Genomic DNA, 18,916 nt, shown 5'->3' on the forward strand with positions numbered 1-18,916 from the left:
CCAACGGATTCCAAAACAAAGCATCTGCCACCACATTCTTCTGTCCCTGCTCATGGACAATCTGGAAGTGAAACTGTGACAAGATGTTCGCCCACCGCATCTGCTTTTTCGAAAGCTGCTTTTGTGACAAGAAGTAGCGCAAACTCTGATGGTCTGTAAAGACAGTAAAATCCGCTCCGAGTAGGTAGTGCCGCCACTGAGTAAGAGCATGGATCACTGCCAAAAGCTCTTTCTCATATATATGTGCTGTCATCTCCGGCCTAGAGAACAATCGGCTCTTGTAAGCAATGACATGGCCTTCTTGCATCAAGACCGCACCCAGACTACGACCACAAGCATCACAAAATACTTCTGCAAGTCCGGCAAAGTCAAATCTGGTCCTGTAGTCAATTTCTCTTTCAATGTCTGAAAGGCAGTCACCTCTGTGGGTCCCCACGAGAAAGGTACTCCTTTCTCTATGTCAAGATATGCAAAGGGGAAGCAACCTCTGCAAACTTTCGTATGAACCGCCTGTAGTACGAACACAATCCCAAGAAGCTTTTAACTTCATGGACATTCCTCAAATCGGGCCAATCACGGATAGTCTCTATCTTGGCCGGGTCCATTTGCACTCGTGCTGCTGACACACTGTGTCCCAAAAGGTGCATCTCTGGTAGGAAAAATTCACTTTTCTTTGCATTAATCACTAACTTGTGATCTCGTAATGCCTGAAAGACTTGAAGCAGATGATCTCTGTGTTCTGCCTCATTCTTGGAGAAAACAATGATGTCGTCAAAGAAAGTGCCAACAAATAGCCTTTACTCTCAAAAAATCCTGTCCATCATCCGGTTAAATGTCGCAGGAGCATTGGTTAAGCCAAAAGGCATCACCAAAAACTCAAATAATGCAAAAGTCGTCCGAAAAGCTGTCTTGTAGACATCTCTTGGTGCTAGCTTGATCTGATGATATCCACTCTTCAAGTCAATCCTGCTAAAGCACGAGGACCCCTGTAACCTGTCGAGTATATCATCGATCCTAGGAGTCGGAAATCTGTTCTTGATGGTGATTTCGTTGAGAGTGCTATAATCGATGCACATTCTCCAAGATCCGTCTTTCTTCAAAACCAACAACCCTGGAGAGCAATACGGGGAAGTACTAGGCTGGACTTCAAGAGGTCTTTCAGTGGGTTCATAATCTTTTCATTCTGTACTCGGCTCACACGGTAAGGTGGCCGATTCGGTGGCGTGCTTCTAGGTATCATATCAATGGTTTGATCTTCAGGCCCTCTGAAAAGCAATCGGCATGAGTGTGGAGAAAAATCTTGGCGTTCTTTTGATCAGGTCAAAACATATTCAACCGTTATCCATTGTTCAGTTCTCTCCCAAAAGAATGAGTAAGAAACTGAAGTTCATCAAGTACAATCTCTAAGCCCTTCATTTATCACAGTCGCTTTCTTGGCCTGGTAGTCAACCACGGCGTAGTACTTGTGGTACCAAGGGATCCTGAGTAGAACGCCACTCGCGTGCCGTGAACACCCCTGTCATTGCAAATGAAGTTTGCAATGCTCGGTGTAATGGCAACATCCCATTTGGGTGCTAGTCGAACTACCTCCGTCTGTGGCGTCAGTCTGTCGGGCGTAATTCCAAATCGAGCCGCCAATTCCAAGTGAAAAGAATTTGGCCTTGGCTCCTTCAAAAGAGCTTCTTGATCCTTCACTTTGCCCCAAAAAGCGGCAAAGTTTGTACCTTCATTCATTTGATTCGGTGCAAGTCCCATGCCATGTGGTACCAGTTCTGCTTTTCTATCTGCCTTTTCTGCCACGTTCCTCAGGTGCTCTCGAACTCTCAGGCTTGTCGTCGTCTTTATCATTCTGTTCTTTTTGTGCCTTTTTAGGACACTTCGCGGAGATATGTCGATGTTCCCCGCATCCAAAGCACTTCCCCTCTCTGATGAAGTGAGCTCTCTCCTCAGGAGTAAGCTTGGGTCATGCATCCTTTTTCTCTGGGTTGCTCTTTTTCTTTCTACTTTCATTCCCAGAAGTCTGTTTGGCTCGTTGTGTCATGGCCTCATCTGTGGGGTAGGTCAGACTGCCAGAGTGAATGGCAAAGCCCTGCTTCGCATGACTTATCAACTCCTGAACAGAAGCTGACTTCTGTTCCAAGCAGTGATCTCGGATCTCTGTAGGTAGACCCAAGGTAAACCGCTCAATTTGTTCTCTGAGATCTTCTTGAATGAAGAGGCGGGTAGAAAAGAGCTCCAGAATCTTTCACAATAAGCATTGAGTGCATCTTTCTTGGTCATTCGAAGATGGTTCCAAGCAGCTCGTATATCTCGTTCATATTCTTGCGTCAACCAAGAAGAAATAAAAAGCTTCTTAAATTTCAGCCATTTAATTGGCGCAGTCTTGTTTAAAAGAAGCGTGGACCACCAAGTACGAGCATTCCTCTTAAAGTAAGAGGCAGCTCTCCGAATCTTGGAGTGCTCTGAATAGCGTCCTCCCGCGAAAGCGATGTCAAATTGCTGTATAAAAGACAAAGCCTTCGAAGCATCTGAGTATCCTGAAAAAGTATCAAACTTGATCGGTGGCCACCTTCCTTAAACTCTCGGACTTTCTTGGTTTTATCTTCGAGAAAGTCATACTAGTTAGCTTTGTAAAAATTCTTCTTGTTCGCATAAAACTTTCCGTCATCGGAATCTGAGCTGTCTGTAGACGAGTCCTCAGCAGAACTGTCTGTCTCTGGGCAAGATGTAGCCTTCTTTGCCTTTTTCTTGCCCTTTTCCAAGCTTTGTGTCTTGCTTCGCTTTTTGCTTTTTCTGTCTTCTTCGCTCGAGTCTGAAGAGCTAGAAGAACTGTCAGAAGAAGAAGAAGAACCGAGTAAGCCTTCAAACTTGACACGCTTCTTCTGTTTCTTTGCCTTTTCAAAAGTTGACTGACGACCCAAATAACCTGGAAAGTCAGTGCTTTTCTTCTGCTTTTTGCCGTGCTTTTTGGCTTTCTTTTGCGCGTCAAAAAGCTGAGCAATCCGTGCATCAACCACGTTCTCCAGTTCCTTCTCCGTATATTTTCTTGGAGGCAGAAGGTTTCTTGAGAGCGGGTTTCGGGAGTGGTGTTGTGGTTCTCTGCCACTCCGTCTGTACCTCTTCCAAAGAGGTCTGGTTCATATATTTTGCCATCTTCGGGTCCTTGGCAAAATTGAGCATCATCTTTGTTGCATCGCCGATCAACTGGCGACGCTCTATCTCTCGCCGCTCCGCCTGAGTAGGCCAAGGCGGGCCATACTCTCTGCCGGAATCTTCGTTGTGATCCCTGCCCGCATCTCTAGATGCAGAGGGAGTCGACTGATCCTTGCGTGAAGCCATAGGTGCCGCGGAAAAAAAAATATTGGGGATCGGATTTTCGGTAGAAGAGAAATCGGCCATGCTCTGATACCACTGTAATAGACTTGGACACTCCAAGTCAAGAATCAACCGCGACAGCACCAAATAACCACTTCAAAACAAGTCACAGATCACAATAGATGTACACTGGTGCGGCGGAGTTCCGTGCCTAGAGATATTGGCCCCAAAGACTGGCGCCCCTCTCGGTATTTCTTTTTATATTAATCAAATCAAAGTACAAGAGAGTGGCTAGGGTTTCACTCTCAGACTCTGCGTCCAGATGCTCTGAGCCTCACCACTAATTTAAAGGCTACAAGGGATGCCCAAAAGCAGAGCCCCAAAAGCTTCAAATCAAAAGCAATTGCTCTCTCTCTCTCTCTCTCTCTCTCTCTCTCTCACACACAGAGTCAAAACTTGAAAGCAAAAGCATTCTCTCTCTTTCTCATATTGTAGAGAAAAAGCAAAATTTGTGTTGCTCATCAGTTGGAAATTTTTTATTTTTTATAGCCTCTGCGATTTCCGAAAATTAGGGTTTTTGGCAAAAATTAGGGTTTGCAGGAATTTTAGGGTTTCTGGCAAAAATTAGGGTTTCTGTTGTCCGTAACCACGTCATCACTTTGTGACACAAGTGATCACAAACAAAGTGAATAGACACTATGTGTGAAGGTGCATGAGACTGAGAGATAGAGAGAGAAGAGAATACGACACCGGGAAGTTGTAAAACCCTCCTCCGAAGGCCCCACTCTCGATGGTGAGAGTGGTCTAACTATTGATTGCTTATACTGGTACAAGACTCTGATGCAAACTTGAGAACTATGATGCAATGTGTGGAGATGACGGTGATGACTCGAATTGCTATCTGCTGTTGTGGACTTGGAAGACTGAAATTCTTGACGATGGCTAGATCCCAAAACGGCTAATGGCTCTAGCATGAAAAATGCTGATTCGGCTGGCTGTTTTGTCCCGTTTTGCCGCTGAAAAACGCTGTCTTATGGCGCTGGAATGCTGCCCTAAAACACTGTTTTATGGTGCTGTGGTACTGCTGCAAGAAACGCTGCTATGCTGGGCACTTGCTTGCTGAAAAGACCTTGCTGAAAATGCTGGTCTGGCTGCTGTGAAACCTGAGTAGGCTGGCTGAAAAAACGATAGACAGCAGATGAACAAAAACGCTAACTGCAGATTATGGGAATCGCTAGTTGCAGAGGCCTTTGGTTGCTGAGTTTCTTGGCTGAAAACACTGATTGAGATCGCCAAGACAGGGTTGGAATTGCTGATGAGGCTTGGTGAAAAACGCCAGGCAAGAGGGGAAAGTCTTACTGAGAGAGAGAGGGGGAATCTGTTGCACTTATGCGTGTGTTCTCCTTGCTCTTCTGCTCAATTAGCATAATCCTAGGTTTGCTTATATATAACTTTAGCAAAATGCCCTTTTGCCAACAAAAGTCACTTAAAATAATAAGTGAAAAATGTCAAAAATAGGTTAATGCACTAGAAAATGCTCCTGATGGATTCTGATGGTAATGCTGATGATCATGCTTTGTGCAACCAGAGGATATGCATCTACCCTGAGTGCCTGGGCATACACGGTCTGCGAACAGACTCACAAAAGTGCTAGAACACTTCCTAAGCTAGACTGGCTGGACTGATTGAACCCTTGTCATATTGTAGCTTGTCCATGGACACATAGGGTTGGATGTGTCACGTGACAGGGAATGATGCAGGCTGATGTCTGGGGAGCGTTCTCTTGTATGCTAGAAAACCTCCGAACGACGCATGCCGATGTTTGGGGAGCATTTGGTTGTATGCTTGAACCTCCAAGCGATGCAGATTGCGGTCTTGGGAGCGTTTGGTTGTACAGTCCTTTGAGCTCATGGCCCGGAACTTTTTAGGTTATTTACGGGGGAAGTGACGAGGTAGTCGTTGAGTAGCTTCATACCGCAGACCGTTTGTCTTGGGGGAATGCTCAACGGCGCTGTTCGTTGTGTCTTGTAACATGCATATGTGATCATTTGTGTTGCATTGTGATGTGCCAACCACTGAATATTCCTAATTGGATGAGATTGCGTGGGTATGTAATTTTAGTGCATTAAGACACCCGTGGAAGACTCCTTGATCAAAAGAGTCGAAAGGAGAAGCCAACTCCTTGATCAAAAAGAGCCGAAAGGAGAAGCCAACTCCTTAACAAAAGAAGAGCAAACTGATTGTCTCTCAAAATGACCCTCGGATTTTTTTTTTTGAGCTAACTTGAGTTGTTTTGCAGATATGCTGTAATCGCGGACAATTACTCTCTTTCAAGAAGGGGGGACGTCACAAAGTGTTGACGTGTCAAGCCACTGAAGACCTAAGCCAACTTACAGGCCTAAACCCTAAGAAGCAAAAAAATAGCAGATTGAACGGACGCCCGCAATCCGTGTTGATATGTTGACGTGGCAGTTGTACGGAATTAAGAACCCCCTCAGGAAGAAGCAAACTTGGCTTGAGCCTAGGTCCAAAGAACCATCACAGGAAGTATTATGTGTTCGCATGATTGATACGCACGCATTGTACGAGTGTTTCATTTGTGATCGTTTCCTGTATTTTAGTCAACGTCTTTATGTGATCTCTTTTCCTAGGCATGACATATTGTACGTTGAGCACGTTTCACTCACGGAAGAGCACGAATGTATGCAGATTTTTCATGAAAAGCTGAAAAGTATGCATTCAAGGAAGTCACATTCCCTGTCTCTTCCTTGGCATGACACATTCGTAGAACGAGCACATGACAGTATGAGCACCAAGCATGGGCATGTCCGTTGTGAATTGCCACAGTTGATTGCTTTAGATCAAAAGAGAAAGATTCGATCTCATTGTTTGCGTGTGTGTGGTGAACAGTTTGGCACTCCGTCTCTTTGTTCATCTACATTGCATGCACCGTCTTTGAGGAAGACAAGATTTTTTCCACTCACTTTACATGGAATAGTTATGTTCATGGTTTTGTGTTGGAAATGGTTTCAGGAATTTTCAGCCATGGAGATTCTTGAAGAAGAAAGAAGCATGACTCTAGACGAAGTTGAAGCATCGAAGGAGCCATAGAAGACTTTGTGTCGCTTTCGGCGCCGCCCAAAGAAGCAAGCGTTGCAGAACTTTATGAAGTTCAAGTATCGCACGACCCACACATCAGAGTGGGCCGGCGAAGAGTCCTTTCCAGGATTCCAAAAATTGTTGGCGATCTCCCTCGACGCCATACAGTTCGGTACCAGTACCTCACTTTGAAAAGGAGGGGATGTCATGTGACACATTCAACCCTATGTGTCCGTGGACAAGCTACAGCATAGCAAAGGTTCAGTTCAGTCTAGTCAGTCTAGATTAGAAGTGATTTGGCACTTTGTGAGTCTGTTCGTAGACCGTGCATGCCCAGACACTTAGTGTAGATGCATATCCTCTGGTTGCACACAACATGATCATAAGCATTCCCATCAGAATCCTTCAGGGGAATTTTCCAATGCATTTAGCCTATTTTTCCTATTTTTGACATTTTTCACTTATTATTTTTAAGTGACTTTTGTTGGAAAGTAGGTAGGGGAAATTGAGTAAGTTTGTATATAAGCAAACCTAGACTAACACTAATTGGCAGAAGAGGCAACAGGAGCCAAGCTCAACAGGCAACTTCTTCAACAAGAACTTGGCGGTACTTCCCTCCAAGCAAGACCATCTTCCCCCTAGCGTTTTCCTTCCACACAAGCCAAGCCCAGCGTTTTGAAGGAGCATCATCGCCATATCTCTCAGCCTGGCGTTTTTGCATCAACACACGCCAGAAGAACACAACATATAGTGTTTTTGCATCAGCATCCTCGCCACCAGAAACATCACCCTAGCGTTTTTGGTCCAACTTCAGCCTCTAGCGTTTTTGGTCCCAGATTCAACGTTTTCAGATTCAGCAAGGCAGCATTTTTCATCATCAGAAGGCTGCATGATCAGCCCCCTAAAGAAGTAGCAGATTCAGCCCGGTATGGACCTCAGTTTTCAGCTCTTGAGAACCTCTGTTTTCAGCCCTAAACCTGTAGAATTTTAGTGACAAAGACCCACAGAAACAGCCCCAAAAATCAGCGTTTTTGGACCCGTAGCACATTTCAGCTCATAGCGTTTTTGGACAGCAGTAGAAAGATTGCAGATTTCAGCCTTTAGACCGGTGTCGTCCTCACCGTCGTCATCGCCGACATAGCCTAGACTTGCGTCAGTCACATGCATTAAGTTTGTACCAGATTGTGCAATCATAAGTAGACCACTCTCGTCGACGAGAGTGGGGCCTTGGAAGGAGGGTTTTACAACGTCTCTGGTGTCGTATCTCTCTTCTCTCTCTATCTCTCAGTTTCATACACTTGCACGCACAGTGTCCATTCACTTTGTTTGTGATCATAGCACTCTCTCATTAAGAACGGAAGGCTCTCCCTTCCATAAGAACAAAAGGAACCTTGAGCACAGTTCAAAGCACTAATCTTGAGCAAAGCGCAAACATCATTCCGTTGTACCTAACAATTTTAGTCAGCGTCTGTATGTGATCCCTTTTCCTAGGCATGACATATTGTACGTTGAGCACGTTTCACTCATGAATGAGCACAAATGTATGCGGATTTTTCATGAAAAGCTGAAAAGTATGCATTCAAGGAAGTCACATTCCATGTCTCTTCCTTGGCATGACACAGTACCCGAAAGAGCACATGAACGTATGAGCACCAAGCATGGGCATTTCCTTTGTGAATTGCCACAATTGATTGCTTTAGATCAAAAGAGAAAGATTCGATCTCATTGTTTGCGTGTGCGTGGTGAACGGTTTGGCGTTCGTCTCTTTGTTCATCCACATTGCATGCACAGTCTATTAGAATGACAAGATTTTTTCCAGTCACTTTACATGGAATTGGTATGTTCATGTTTTTGTGTTGGAAATGGTTTCAGGAATTTTCAGCCATGGAGATTCTTGAGAAAGAAAGAAGCATGACTCTCGACGAAGTTGACGCATGGAAGGAGCCACAGAAGACTTTGTGTTGCTTTCTTCGCGGCCCAAAGAAGCAAGCTTTGCATACCTTTATGAAGTTCAAGTACCGCACTACCCACACATCAAAGTGGGCCGGTGAAGAGTCCCTTCCAGGATTCCGGATTCCTTTTGGCGATCTCCTTCGACGCCATACAGTTCGGTACGAGTACCTCACTTTGAAAAGGAGGGGATGTCACGTGACACATCCAACCCTATGTGCCCGTGGACAAGCTACAGCATGATCAGGGTTTAGTCAGTGTAGGTTAGAAGTGATCTGGCACTTTTGTGAGTCTATTCGTAGACCGTGCATACCCAGACACTTAGTGTAGATGCATATCCTCTGGTTGCACACAGCATGATCATAAGCATTCCTATTAGAATCTTTTATAATGGGATGTGACACATGGCCCTCACTTGTTCTTAAATTTTGTTGAGTTCTTCAACTACCGAGGGTCGAAGGTCTCTTTCGAGTGTTACAAGATTGTAATTCTGCAAGCTCCTTCTTGAGTAATACGATCTTCTCATCTTGGGCTTCACATGATCCTCAAATGTGTTTATCTTGCTTTCTTGGGCCGACACTTGTTTTTCGAGTATCTTTATTGTGCCCAAGAGGTTGCGGTTGATTTTGTTAATGGTCTCGTATATTTCTTGTTTGCATTTTTGAATGGCATCCTCCAAAGGATTGTCCTTGCTATTTTGCTTCATGTTGGAGAACCGCAAAAGAAAAGGGAGAGGGAGAAAGTTCTTGAGAGAGAAATGAAATGAAATGATATATTAACGTCTTCAAAAGGCCAAATTGATCTATGAGACAAAAGAGTTTACAAATGGTGAATCTAATACAATGTCTGTGTAAAAGACTGAAAAACTGAAAATCTAAAACTGAGTTGAGCTAAAGTGAAATGGAACGAAAAAGGAATAGTATGAAATGAAATGAGATGAAAGGCTGAGATGCTGGGATCAAGATCCTATCTTATGATATCCAACATCGGTCTTTGGCGGAGCTCATCAGTGTCCTCCTCAGTGAGTATTCTTATTGGGCGTCTCCCATGTTTGGCCAGAATAGTCCGGACCCTCTGATGCAGCTTCCATCGATGTCTAGATGGCCCTTGCAATCGTGGGCATCTGGATCTTCCAAGTTTAGTGGCCCTGTCAGTCAGTGTACCTCTGGTACAGGTGGACTCTGAAGTTTGCTGTGATGCCTGCTCATTTGAATGTCGTGCATGTAGTCTGAAAAAATTAGTGATCTCTCTTTGTGAGTGTCTAGAGCCTCTTGAGGAGACTAGACAGTAGGCCCTGTATCTGCGCAGTTCCAATAAAATTAGCCCAAGGCATCTCTGATCTTGATACCTCATAACTTTGGCCAATGGTCCAAAACCCTCTCTGAATAGGCATTGGAAATGGCCTTGTATCTCATAGTAGACTGGGCAATGACAGATGTGATGTAACTCTTATCTCTGGCTCTATATGGCATAGCTGACAGTTCCTGGCCTCTGTTGGTACTCCTCTAAATCTACCAGTCTCAATCTCTAACACATGTGACGATGTGCGCATCTGTCCAATAGGACATCGTAATCCATGGGATAGTTGAGTGTCCATGTAGGCGGGTCTGGTCACAAAACCATCCTCTGGAAGCTCAAGGAGATGCTCTCTCTAGAAAGCCATCTTCGTGCCAAGCACACGCGTCGGCTGTATCCATGTCCTAGTATCTAACTGAATCAAGTCCTGTCTGATGAGCTAAGTGATCTCGGTCCGTGTGAGAAACAAGGAGGGTGCGTCCAACGAATACTGGAAAGAGGGTAGTCTATCTATGTCAAAACCATGCAGCTTGAACCTTCAACCAACACCTGTAAGGCAAGCTGTCGAGAAGATTCCAAAGCTAGACGGGCATATCTGTCTCTGGGGAGATCTCACATATTGTGCATGAAAGAAACGGATCTAGTGAGTGCCTGGATGACGAGTGGTGGAGCAGCTAGCTTTGCACCGATAATCTCATGTGGTACAGAGGGCTTGGTCCTAATCATCCGAGAAATCATAGAGACCAGATGCCTCTCCATGCACTTCCATCCATCAGTACTACTGGCCCGACTATGGTGGTCCACTAATGCCCCCAAATTTGCACCCCATAAATCATAGCTGATGTGTTCCCACATCAAGCATACATGTCTATTCCACACCTAGACAGTCTCTGCAATTCTTTGTGTGTCTGAAACGCTTCTCGCAATTCTGAAATTCTTCTCCACTCTGAAATGTTCCTGCAATTGCAATCCCTCCTGTAATTCTAAATTTTCCCAAATCTGTAATCTGCAGACGGGGGGGAGGGGGTGTGTGGGTGTGCCAGTGTGAGGGCTAGGAGCCGAGGTTTGCTGTACGAGGCAAGGGTGGGGCTGAGGGGAGAGCACGACAGTGAGAGAGGGAGGCGGAGGAGGGGGCTCGGGAGGGGGGCGGGGGGGAGTGCGACAGGGGGTGGGTCTGGAGAGGGTACGCGAGAGAGAGAGAGAGAGAGAGAGAGAGAGAGAGAGAGAGAGAGAGAGAGAGAGAGAGAGAGAGAGAGAGAGAGAGAGAGAGAGAGAGAAATGAAATGTTATATTAACGTCTTCAAAAGACCCAATGTGGTGGATCTGATACAAAGTCAGAGTATGACAAAAATGAAATGACAAATGTCACAATAAAATACTATGGAATCCTAAACTACTAGGTGTGAACTAAGTAGCTAGTTGGGATAGCTAGATCACAAGAGATCCAGCATCGGTCGTTGGCGGATCTCATCAATCTCCTCCATGGTCAGTAGTCTGACCGGGCGTCGTGCATGTCGAGCCAAAGTGATCCGAATCCTCTGATGCAGCCTCCGTCGATGCTGTGTAGTCCTCCGCAGTCGTGGGCGTCTGGATCTTCCCAGCTCAGTCGCTCGGTCGATCAGTGTGCCCCTGGTGTGAGACGACGAGCTCTGCTGTGGTAGTAACTTCTCCAGGTGTCCAGTGGCAGCTCTAAAGAAATCTGTGATCTGTCTATGGGACTGGCTAGCCTCTCCTCTCATCAGGCTCTCTGTGTGTCTGTGTAGCTCGAGCAAAAACAAACCCAAGCATCTCTGATCCTCGTACCGCATGACTCTGGAGAATGGTCCAAAAAATCCCTCTCTGAACAAGCAATGGAAGCGGCCTCGTATCTCGTAGTAGACGGGGCAGTGGCATGTGTAGTGCAACTCTGTCTCAGGCTCGATGTCACACAGGGGGCATGTCCTAGCCTCTGCTGGTACTCCGATGTATCTCTCAGTCTCGATCCGCAGCTGGTGTGAAGATGTACGTATCTGGCCGATAGCGCATCGTATCCCATGAGACAAGTGGGTGTCCATGTATTTGGGCCTCGTCACAATACCATCAATCGTAAGTTGGAGGAGATGCTCTCTGTAGAAAGCCATCTTCGTGCCTAGCTCCTGTGCTGGCTGTATCCATGTCCTCCTGGTGTCTAGCTGATTCAAGTCCTGGCGGATGAGCCCGGTGATCTCGGACTGTGTAAGAGTCAGAGAGGGTGCATCCAGTGAGTACTGGAAGGGAGGCAATCTGTCTATGCTGAACCCATGCGCCTGAAACCATGATGTCATCTCCCCATACCAGCATGCTGTATCTCCCTGCATGGCTAACTGTCGAGAGGACTCAAGTGCAAGGCGGGCATATCTGTCTTTGGGAAGTTCCCACATGCGGTGTATGAAGGAGACCGATCTGGTGAGCGCCTCAACCACTAGTGGGGGGGCAGCTAGCTTTGCTCGAACAATAGCACGTGGTACTGAGGCCTTGGCTCTAATGAGCCGTGAGATCATAGAGACCAGAGGCTTCTCCATGTCCCCCCATCCTTCACTGCGGCCTGTCCTCCCGTGATGATCTAATGAAGGTCCCGAAATCTCAGCTCCATAAAGCAAATTCAGAAGCCACTAGAGTGTCAAAGAGCGAGAGCTTCGTCCGAGGCTCCTGAAACTGAACCTGTGAACACATCCTTTCCAATCTACCCAATGTTGCATGGGCTCTGGTCAGTCTAGTGTCTGCTGCCCTCCTCAATGAAAATGCTGGCCCACTAAAAACCACTCCGAGGTAAGTGTACGCCTCTATATATTCCACAGCCTCCTGGCCGTATGTGAATGGTGGCGCTGACCTCCTGATCCACTGTGGGGTGGTATTAAATACCATGACCTTGGTTTTACCAAGGTTGACGGACAAACCACTTTCCTGAGCAAACCTATTCAAAGCATCCAAGTGACGTTGCATCCCCTCCGGAGAGTTGGAGATCAACACAATATCATCAGCATATAACAATAATGGAATCCATGTGCGTGCCAGCTGTGCACCTCTATCACCATCTCTCTCAATGTAGCCAGAAACCTCATCCACATACATACCAAATAGAGTAGGAGAGAGCGGGCAGCCTTGCTTCACCCCAATAGTGGAGTGAATCGGTGTGGATAGACCCTCTGAGGTGCGTAGCTGCCCTACTACTGACCTGTATAATGCCATGACGCCCCAAATGAGCTTTGTGGGTACTCCCATCTGCTGTAATCTGCGCATCAATCTAGCTCTAGGCACTGTGTCAAATGCTTTGGGGAAATCCACAAAGCTACAATAGATCCGAACCCCTGTTGAACCCTGCCTGCCCGGCTGCGCGTATCCCCTCCCTCTCTGCTCATCTACTCAACTGTTGCTCAAGAATAGATGCGTACAACCGTGCCAATGTGTGTCCAATCATGATAGTGCGATAATTCCCAGGCTCCATAGGGTCTCCCGACTTGAAGATAGGTACAATAGTAGATAGGCTCCAAGTATCCGGCAAGCCCTCACACATGGCACGGTTAAACATCACTGCTAGAAGCTCTGCTAGTAGATCTCTGGCATGCGTGAAATGCTCAGCCACTAAACCATCATGATCGTATGCTCTCCCAGTCCTCATCCTGTCAATGGCCTTCCTCACCATCTCCGTGGTGAAAAAAGCACATGTGTGTGGGCATGGATCGGGAGGGGCGGGAAGGGGGGGCTGCTCAGGAACTGTGTACAGAGATGATGCGTACTGGCCCCAGTCCTCTGTAGAAGTGATGGCGGGGGGGGGGGGGGGGGGAGTGCTCCTGAAAGAGGCGCCATGCCTCACGTGAGTCCTGACTCAAGAACAGTTGATATAGATCCTGCTCTAGCCGAGCCAAAAATGCCCTCTTCTTCCGCCGCACTAGGCGTCGGAAGTCAATCTGTGACTGTCTGTGAGTGATGTCCCCCAAAAGCACCTCCCTCTGAAGTCTAGCTCTAGTGTCCCGGCATTCCTCATCATACCAACTGTTCTGGGGCATGCTCCCCGAACGGCGTCTGTGCTCAGGCTGGGTATGTGGATATGCCTCTGCTGCTGCATCATGTAGTGTTTGTGTCAATATAGTAGTAAGCTCCTCCAGAGGTCGCCTTGGCTCCTCTGTGCATAGGCATCTGTAGATCCCATCTATGTATACAGAGTCTGTCTCCCGTGTGAAGGTGTAGCGAGTAGGGGCTGCTGTCCGTAGCCTGTGTGCTACACTAAACTGAAAAGAGATGGTCATTGACACAAGAGCATCATCCACTGCCACACCAACAGGTCTGGGTCCAACTGTGAGATCCTAGATGAGGCTTGGCTGTGCCATGACATAATCCACTGTGTTGGCTCCATGTCTGTGTGGAAAGCACGTAAAACCCCCTGAAGCGGGAAATCTCTGTAGGCCATTCAAGATGGCCAATCCATGTACCGTCCCTATGTCTATCAAGTGTCGTCCATACTCAGTGTGTTCTCCATCTTGTGATAGTCTGGATAGGCCTGTCTCTGCAGCATCCAGCTCTCTCAGCATCTCCTCTGAAGTATCATAAAATACTGTCTGATGATGGGCAGTCCTAGCGTTGAAATCCCCTAGAATGATGATGTCACCATCTGTAGAGAACTCCCATATGTCATCATCCAAAATAGAGAAAGGGGACTGTCCTCTGAGTGGTGCATACATTGACGTGCTCGGGAGAGAGAGAGAGAGAGAGAGAGAGAGAGAGAGAGAGAGAGAGAGAGAGAGAGAGAGAGAGAGAGAGAGAGAGAGAGAGAGAGAGAGAGAGAGAGAGAGAGAGAGAGGTGTCAATCTTCTTGATGTTTCTTGTTATTTTGTGCATTCTAATAGGCTAATAACGAGGTTATCCGAACATGGGGTACTCCTCGAGATGGTGAAGGCCTTAAGAATCATGTTGATTTAGTTGAGATGCTGGGATTTGCAAATCTCAAGAAAGGTATGCTAATATGTTAAGGTGTAGCCTTAAATAAAGTATTTGAAAGCTCACTTAGAAGCACTACCATTTTCTGTAGTGCTGCTTAATTTTATTTCATGGATATATTACTTTATATGCTTGATACTAGTGTTGTCTCCCGCATCTGTGCCATAACATAGCTTAGTGCCCTTACATGCAATTACAAATTTAAGCATGTCAATGCTTGATGCTTAAGTTAGGGAGTTGTTTGAATAGGAATTTTTGTGATGTTAAAGGATGTCCTGCAATGCTGATGGTATATTATGAAGGTTCTCATAAGTTTGTTCATGCAAAAGGAACGGAAGTCGCTGGTGGCAGGGGCTACTACTTGGTTGGAGCTGGAGCACTTTTGAACCATGCTCTGATAAGTTTTGGAATGAGCTTCCTTCACGAACGGAATTACACCATTGTACAGACCCCATTTTTCATGACAAAAGAAGTCATGTCTGAGTGTGCACAGCTGGCTCAATATGATGAAGAATTGTACAAGGTATGCATGGGAAGTGGATTCTGAAGGGGATTAAAAAATATAGCGTTATAGATGAAGATCAAAACTTAAATCAATTTTGGAGCATTAGTTTAGTGAAGTTTGGAAGAGGTATTAAATTGGTAAAGTTGTCCAAGTAGTATTGAGGAGTTGTTTCTGTCTGCCTGTTTTAAAGGGATGTACATTCTGACAGTTCAGAAATGGATGCTCCCTAAACTTATATCTTTTTGGTCTATTTGAAGGTGTCAGGGGAAGGAGATGACAAATATCTTATCGCTACCTCTGAACAGCCCCTTTGTGCTCTTCACCGTGGTGATTGGATACATCCTTCGGAATTGCCCATAAGGCAAGTAGAGGGGAAAAAAAAAAAACCCTGCAACTTCAGTATATTAGCCCATCTTTCGAGGACCATGTACCAGAAGATACTCTGCGAGGGTATCACACAGTTGGCTTTCTTTTTACGGTGCTCGGTTGTCATCTGTTTAGTGCTATGCAAAGTAGAGACACTACACATTTGTTTTCCGCCGGTTTCTGTGTTTTATCTGCTCGTTGGATTTGCATTGCTTAGTGAGATTGTCAAGCATGTAGTCAGCTAGAGCTTGCAAACTCATTTTCACAATCAACTGTGCAGATATGCTGGCTACTCTACATGCTTTAGGAAAGAAGCTGGGGCTCATGGACGAGATACGTTAGGTATCTTTCGGGTCCATCAGTTTGAGAAAGTGGAGCAATTTTGTGTAACCAGCCCTCTTGCAAATGCATCATGGGACATGCACGAGGAGATGCTGAAAAACTCGGAAGAGTTCTATCAGAAGGTCTGGTCTTGAGACTGCTCCTGCTCTGAAGGAGGTACTATGTTTTTTGTTTCTTCTCTAAGTTGGTTAACTTTGTCAATTTTTGCAGCTTGGCCTGCCGTATAGAGTAGTGGCAATTGTGTCTGGGGCTTTGAATGATGCGGCAGCGAAAAAGTATGACTTGGAGGCATGGTTTCCTGCGTCGCAAACACACAGGGAGCTTGTGTCATGCTCCAATTGTACTGATTATCAAGCTCGCAACCTTGAAATTCGATATGGGCAAACAACGGTACGTTACGGATGTTTTATGGTTTACAGAACGGTTAATTTTATATTGATAGCTGTAATTTCTGGATCATGTAGAGCAATGAGTCAGCAAAGCAGTATGTGCACCTCCTCAACTCGACGCTGACTGCAACAGAGAGGACTTTATGCTGCATCCTTGAGAACTATCAGAGTGACGAAGGTCTGAATGTTCCTGAAGCATTGCAGCCGTTCATGCACGGTATCAAATTTATACCCTTTCAACACCAAGAATCCGCTGCAAAGGCGGCGCCTAAAGCAAGCAAATCCAAAAGCCAGGTATATTGTCTTTGTGATTTGTAGACCATCCGTACTGATTGTCCTTCATGATGGCATGTGTTGTCTTCTGCTTATGTCATGTTTACGTCTGCTTCTTTTGTTTTTCCAGAAGCCTGTAGCAGCTAACGAGTTGGTGCAGACCAATGGCATGTCTGTTAAGGAGGGCACCAATGTGTAATGGCATGTGCTTGTGGGAATTTTTGGGTGATTACTAATCTGACAGATCAGATAGAGGCTAGCTTTTAATTCTGCAAGTCTCTGAATTTCATAAACGACAGTCACTGCTGGAATGTCGAATTTTTTGACCTCAATATTGGAAAGCATAATTTGGATTTGTGCAGCAAAGTCTTGCTTAGGTTTCAATGGTACGACTACAGAAATAGAGAGGGAGGTATTATGATTGCAATCTTAATTTCATAGCGTCGTTACTTGAGGTCTAGTTGAATTGAAATTAAAAGGTAAGCTATACTTAATGAGTTGTGACCCAAGGGATTGCTGTGGAGGTACCACTGGTGGCGGCTTGTTCGTCGAGAGCTACATAGTGTTTTTAAACAAAAAGTTGAAAGGAGATCATGAGGCTTTTCAATGAAGAGACCCATTTACAAACTTGGATTAAAAAATGTGTATGCCTCTTTCTTTGTTCTGTAAGGCATGTTTTAACATGCCATAAAGGTAAGAACGATGTATTGCGGTCAAAGAAAGCTCATTTCTATGGAAATTGTTGGTAAGATGATTCTGCCAAGGGCTCGAGTCAGTGATAGGCATGACTCAAAGTGGCTCATGCGGGCTCCAGTCTTTTAACGAATGCTTAGTTGTAGAACTTGGGACTCCTTTGCTGTCTTTTCTTCTTGCATTTTTTTATTCACCTCATGTCCTTTTGAGGCAATGGTCAATTATGGCCATTTGGGTTGAGGCCCATTCTGGCTTTGCTCTCGTCGAAGTCTCCTTGAAGAAACCCCTAGTAGTGAGATATATTGATAATGCTCGTGTATCTATTTCTTATACATGCATGTGGCCAATTGGCAATTATAACTGTATGCCATCTTTGATCTGCCAATACCAATGTCAATACCATACTTGCCACCATTTTATAAGGTAGATTCCTATGAACTATGGAAGGAGGCTATACGAATCTAAAAATAGGATGAAACGAATGAACATGTAAACGCAGCTTGTATACACTTTTTATATCCAGTATATTAGCTTTTGGCCTTAGAATTATTTCTCTTTCATCTTCCACCTTCCAAGGTTCTTTCACCCTTCAATCCAAGGTTGCTTGGTCTGAGTCGACTTTTTCATTCTATATGAGTTAGGGGGGTCCTACTTGCTGCTGTTTGGCATATTGGGTTTCTTCATTGGGGTTCAGTGAGTGTGGATCTATGGTTGAATTAGGTGGACAAGGAGTCCCCTTAATTGACGGATCAAATTGGTGAGCTGAGCTTGCCCTTAATTGGCAGTAGAACACTCCCTCAGTTCGTCCCTAGGTCACCAAGTCGATTAAACATCAAGGTTGCTTGCATCTAATCAACTACTTTCCTGCTTAAGCTAAGCTAGGCAACCGTTTTTGTCTTCCAAAGTTGGTACCCCATTTTGTAGACACTTGACACATGCTACACCCAAGCACATAAAGAATCGATGTCAAATTGGAAGCAGCACAGGGAATGGGCATAGTTCTTAAACTCTAGCGATAGACCCAATACAGGCTCACTCTTGAGATTGGGGGTTGACATCAAAAGGTCATGTCTCCATGCCAAGAGCTAATGCTTTATACAAGCATGTTTGGAACATAGCTCTAGGTTGATTATCCATGCTTGCATGTACATAGACACCTGAAGGGTTCGTGCTTATGGACAATGGAATATAATTTTAACCACATCTGGATGTGTCACCATTATTGTACGGAAAAGACATTCTCTCAAGAGACATTGGTTAGTAGACCTACATAAATCTTGTTTGAAAGAACATGAAGCTTGCTTTATTTAGTGGAGGTTGCCCATGAACAGTATGAAGCTCCATGGGCTAGTAGTGGTAAGAGGGGAATATTCTTTATGTATGAAAAAGATAGAGTCATCCATAGTAGTTTCATGTTTTTTTTTTTTTTTTTGGTTTCCTAAAGAGACATAAGTTGCTATTCAACTCACCTTAAGGGAAGCTCCATCATGACAAGTGCTTATCTATCATTGAAGAAAGCTCTTCAAAAGTGAGTTTGGACGACACTGAAAAAGAACAAAAAGTGCCACCTAATCAAGCTTAGTGAGACTCTCCTAAAATAAGAAGATGAAGAGATGATAAAGATGAGAACTAAATGGAGAAATCACCTCATGTCTTGCAAATTTTTGTGACATTGCTCAAGGTTAGATCTATTGATGTGTAACAACCCTCTTTAGGTAAGCTTTACTCTTTCTTC

The 18,916-nt window shown here is 45.2% G+C and overlaps 1 protein-coding gene across 1 annotated transcript in view; it reads left to right on the top strand.

The window, feature by feature from the left end:
* LOC147422690 (seryl-tRNA synthetase / serine-tRNA ligase) overlaps positions 1-16,854 on the top strand; it is a 33,626-nt gene extending 16,772 nt beyond the window's left edge. The window contains exons 4-10 of the mRNA XM_086502908.1: positions 14,523-14,628; positions 14,943-15,136; positions 15,376-15,479; positions 15,765-15,948; positions 16,037-16,216; positions 16,291-16,509; positions 16,619-16,854. Of these exons, the coding sequence (XP_086359034.1) occupies positions 14,523-14,628; positions 14,943-15,136; positions 15,376-15,479; positions 15,765-15,948; positions 16,037-16,216; positions 16,291-16,509; positions 16,619-16,687 (1,056 nt within the window). The 3' untranslated portion in view covers positions 16,688-16,854. The remainder of the gene's footprint in view (positions 1-14,522; positions 14,629-14,942; positions 15,137-15,375; positions 15,480-15,764; positions 15,949-16,036; positions 16,217-16,290; positions 16,510-16,618) is intronic.
* The last annotated feature ends 2,062 nt before the right edge of the window (positions 16,855-18,916 follow it).

The sequence above is a fragment of the Adiantum capillus-veneris genome, chromosome 27, assembly GCF_014529385.1.
Source record: "Adiantum capillus-veneris isolate H3 chromosome 27, ASM1452938v2, whole genome shotgun sequence".
Taxonomy (NCBI): Eukaryota; Viridiplantae; Streptophyta; class Polypodiopsida; order Polypodiales; family Pteridaceae; genus Adiantum; species Adiantum capillus-veneris.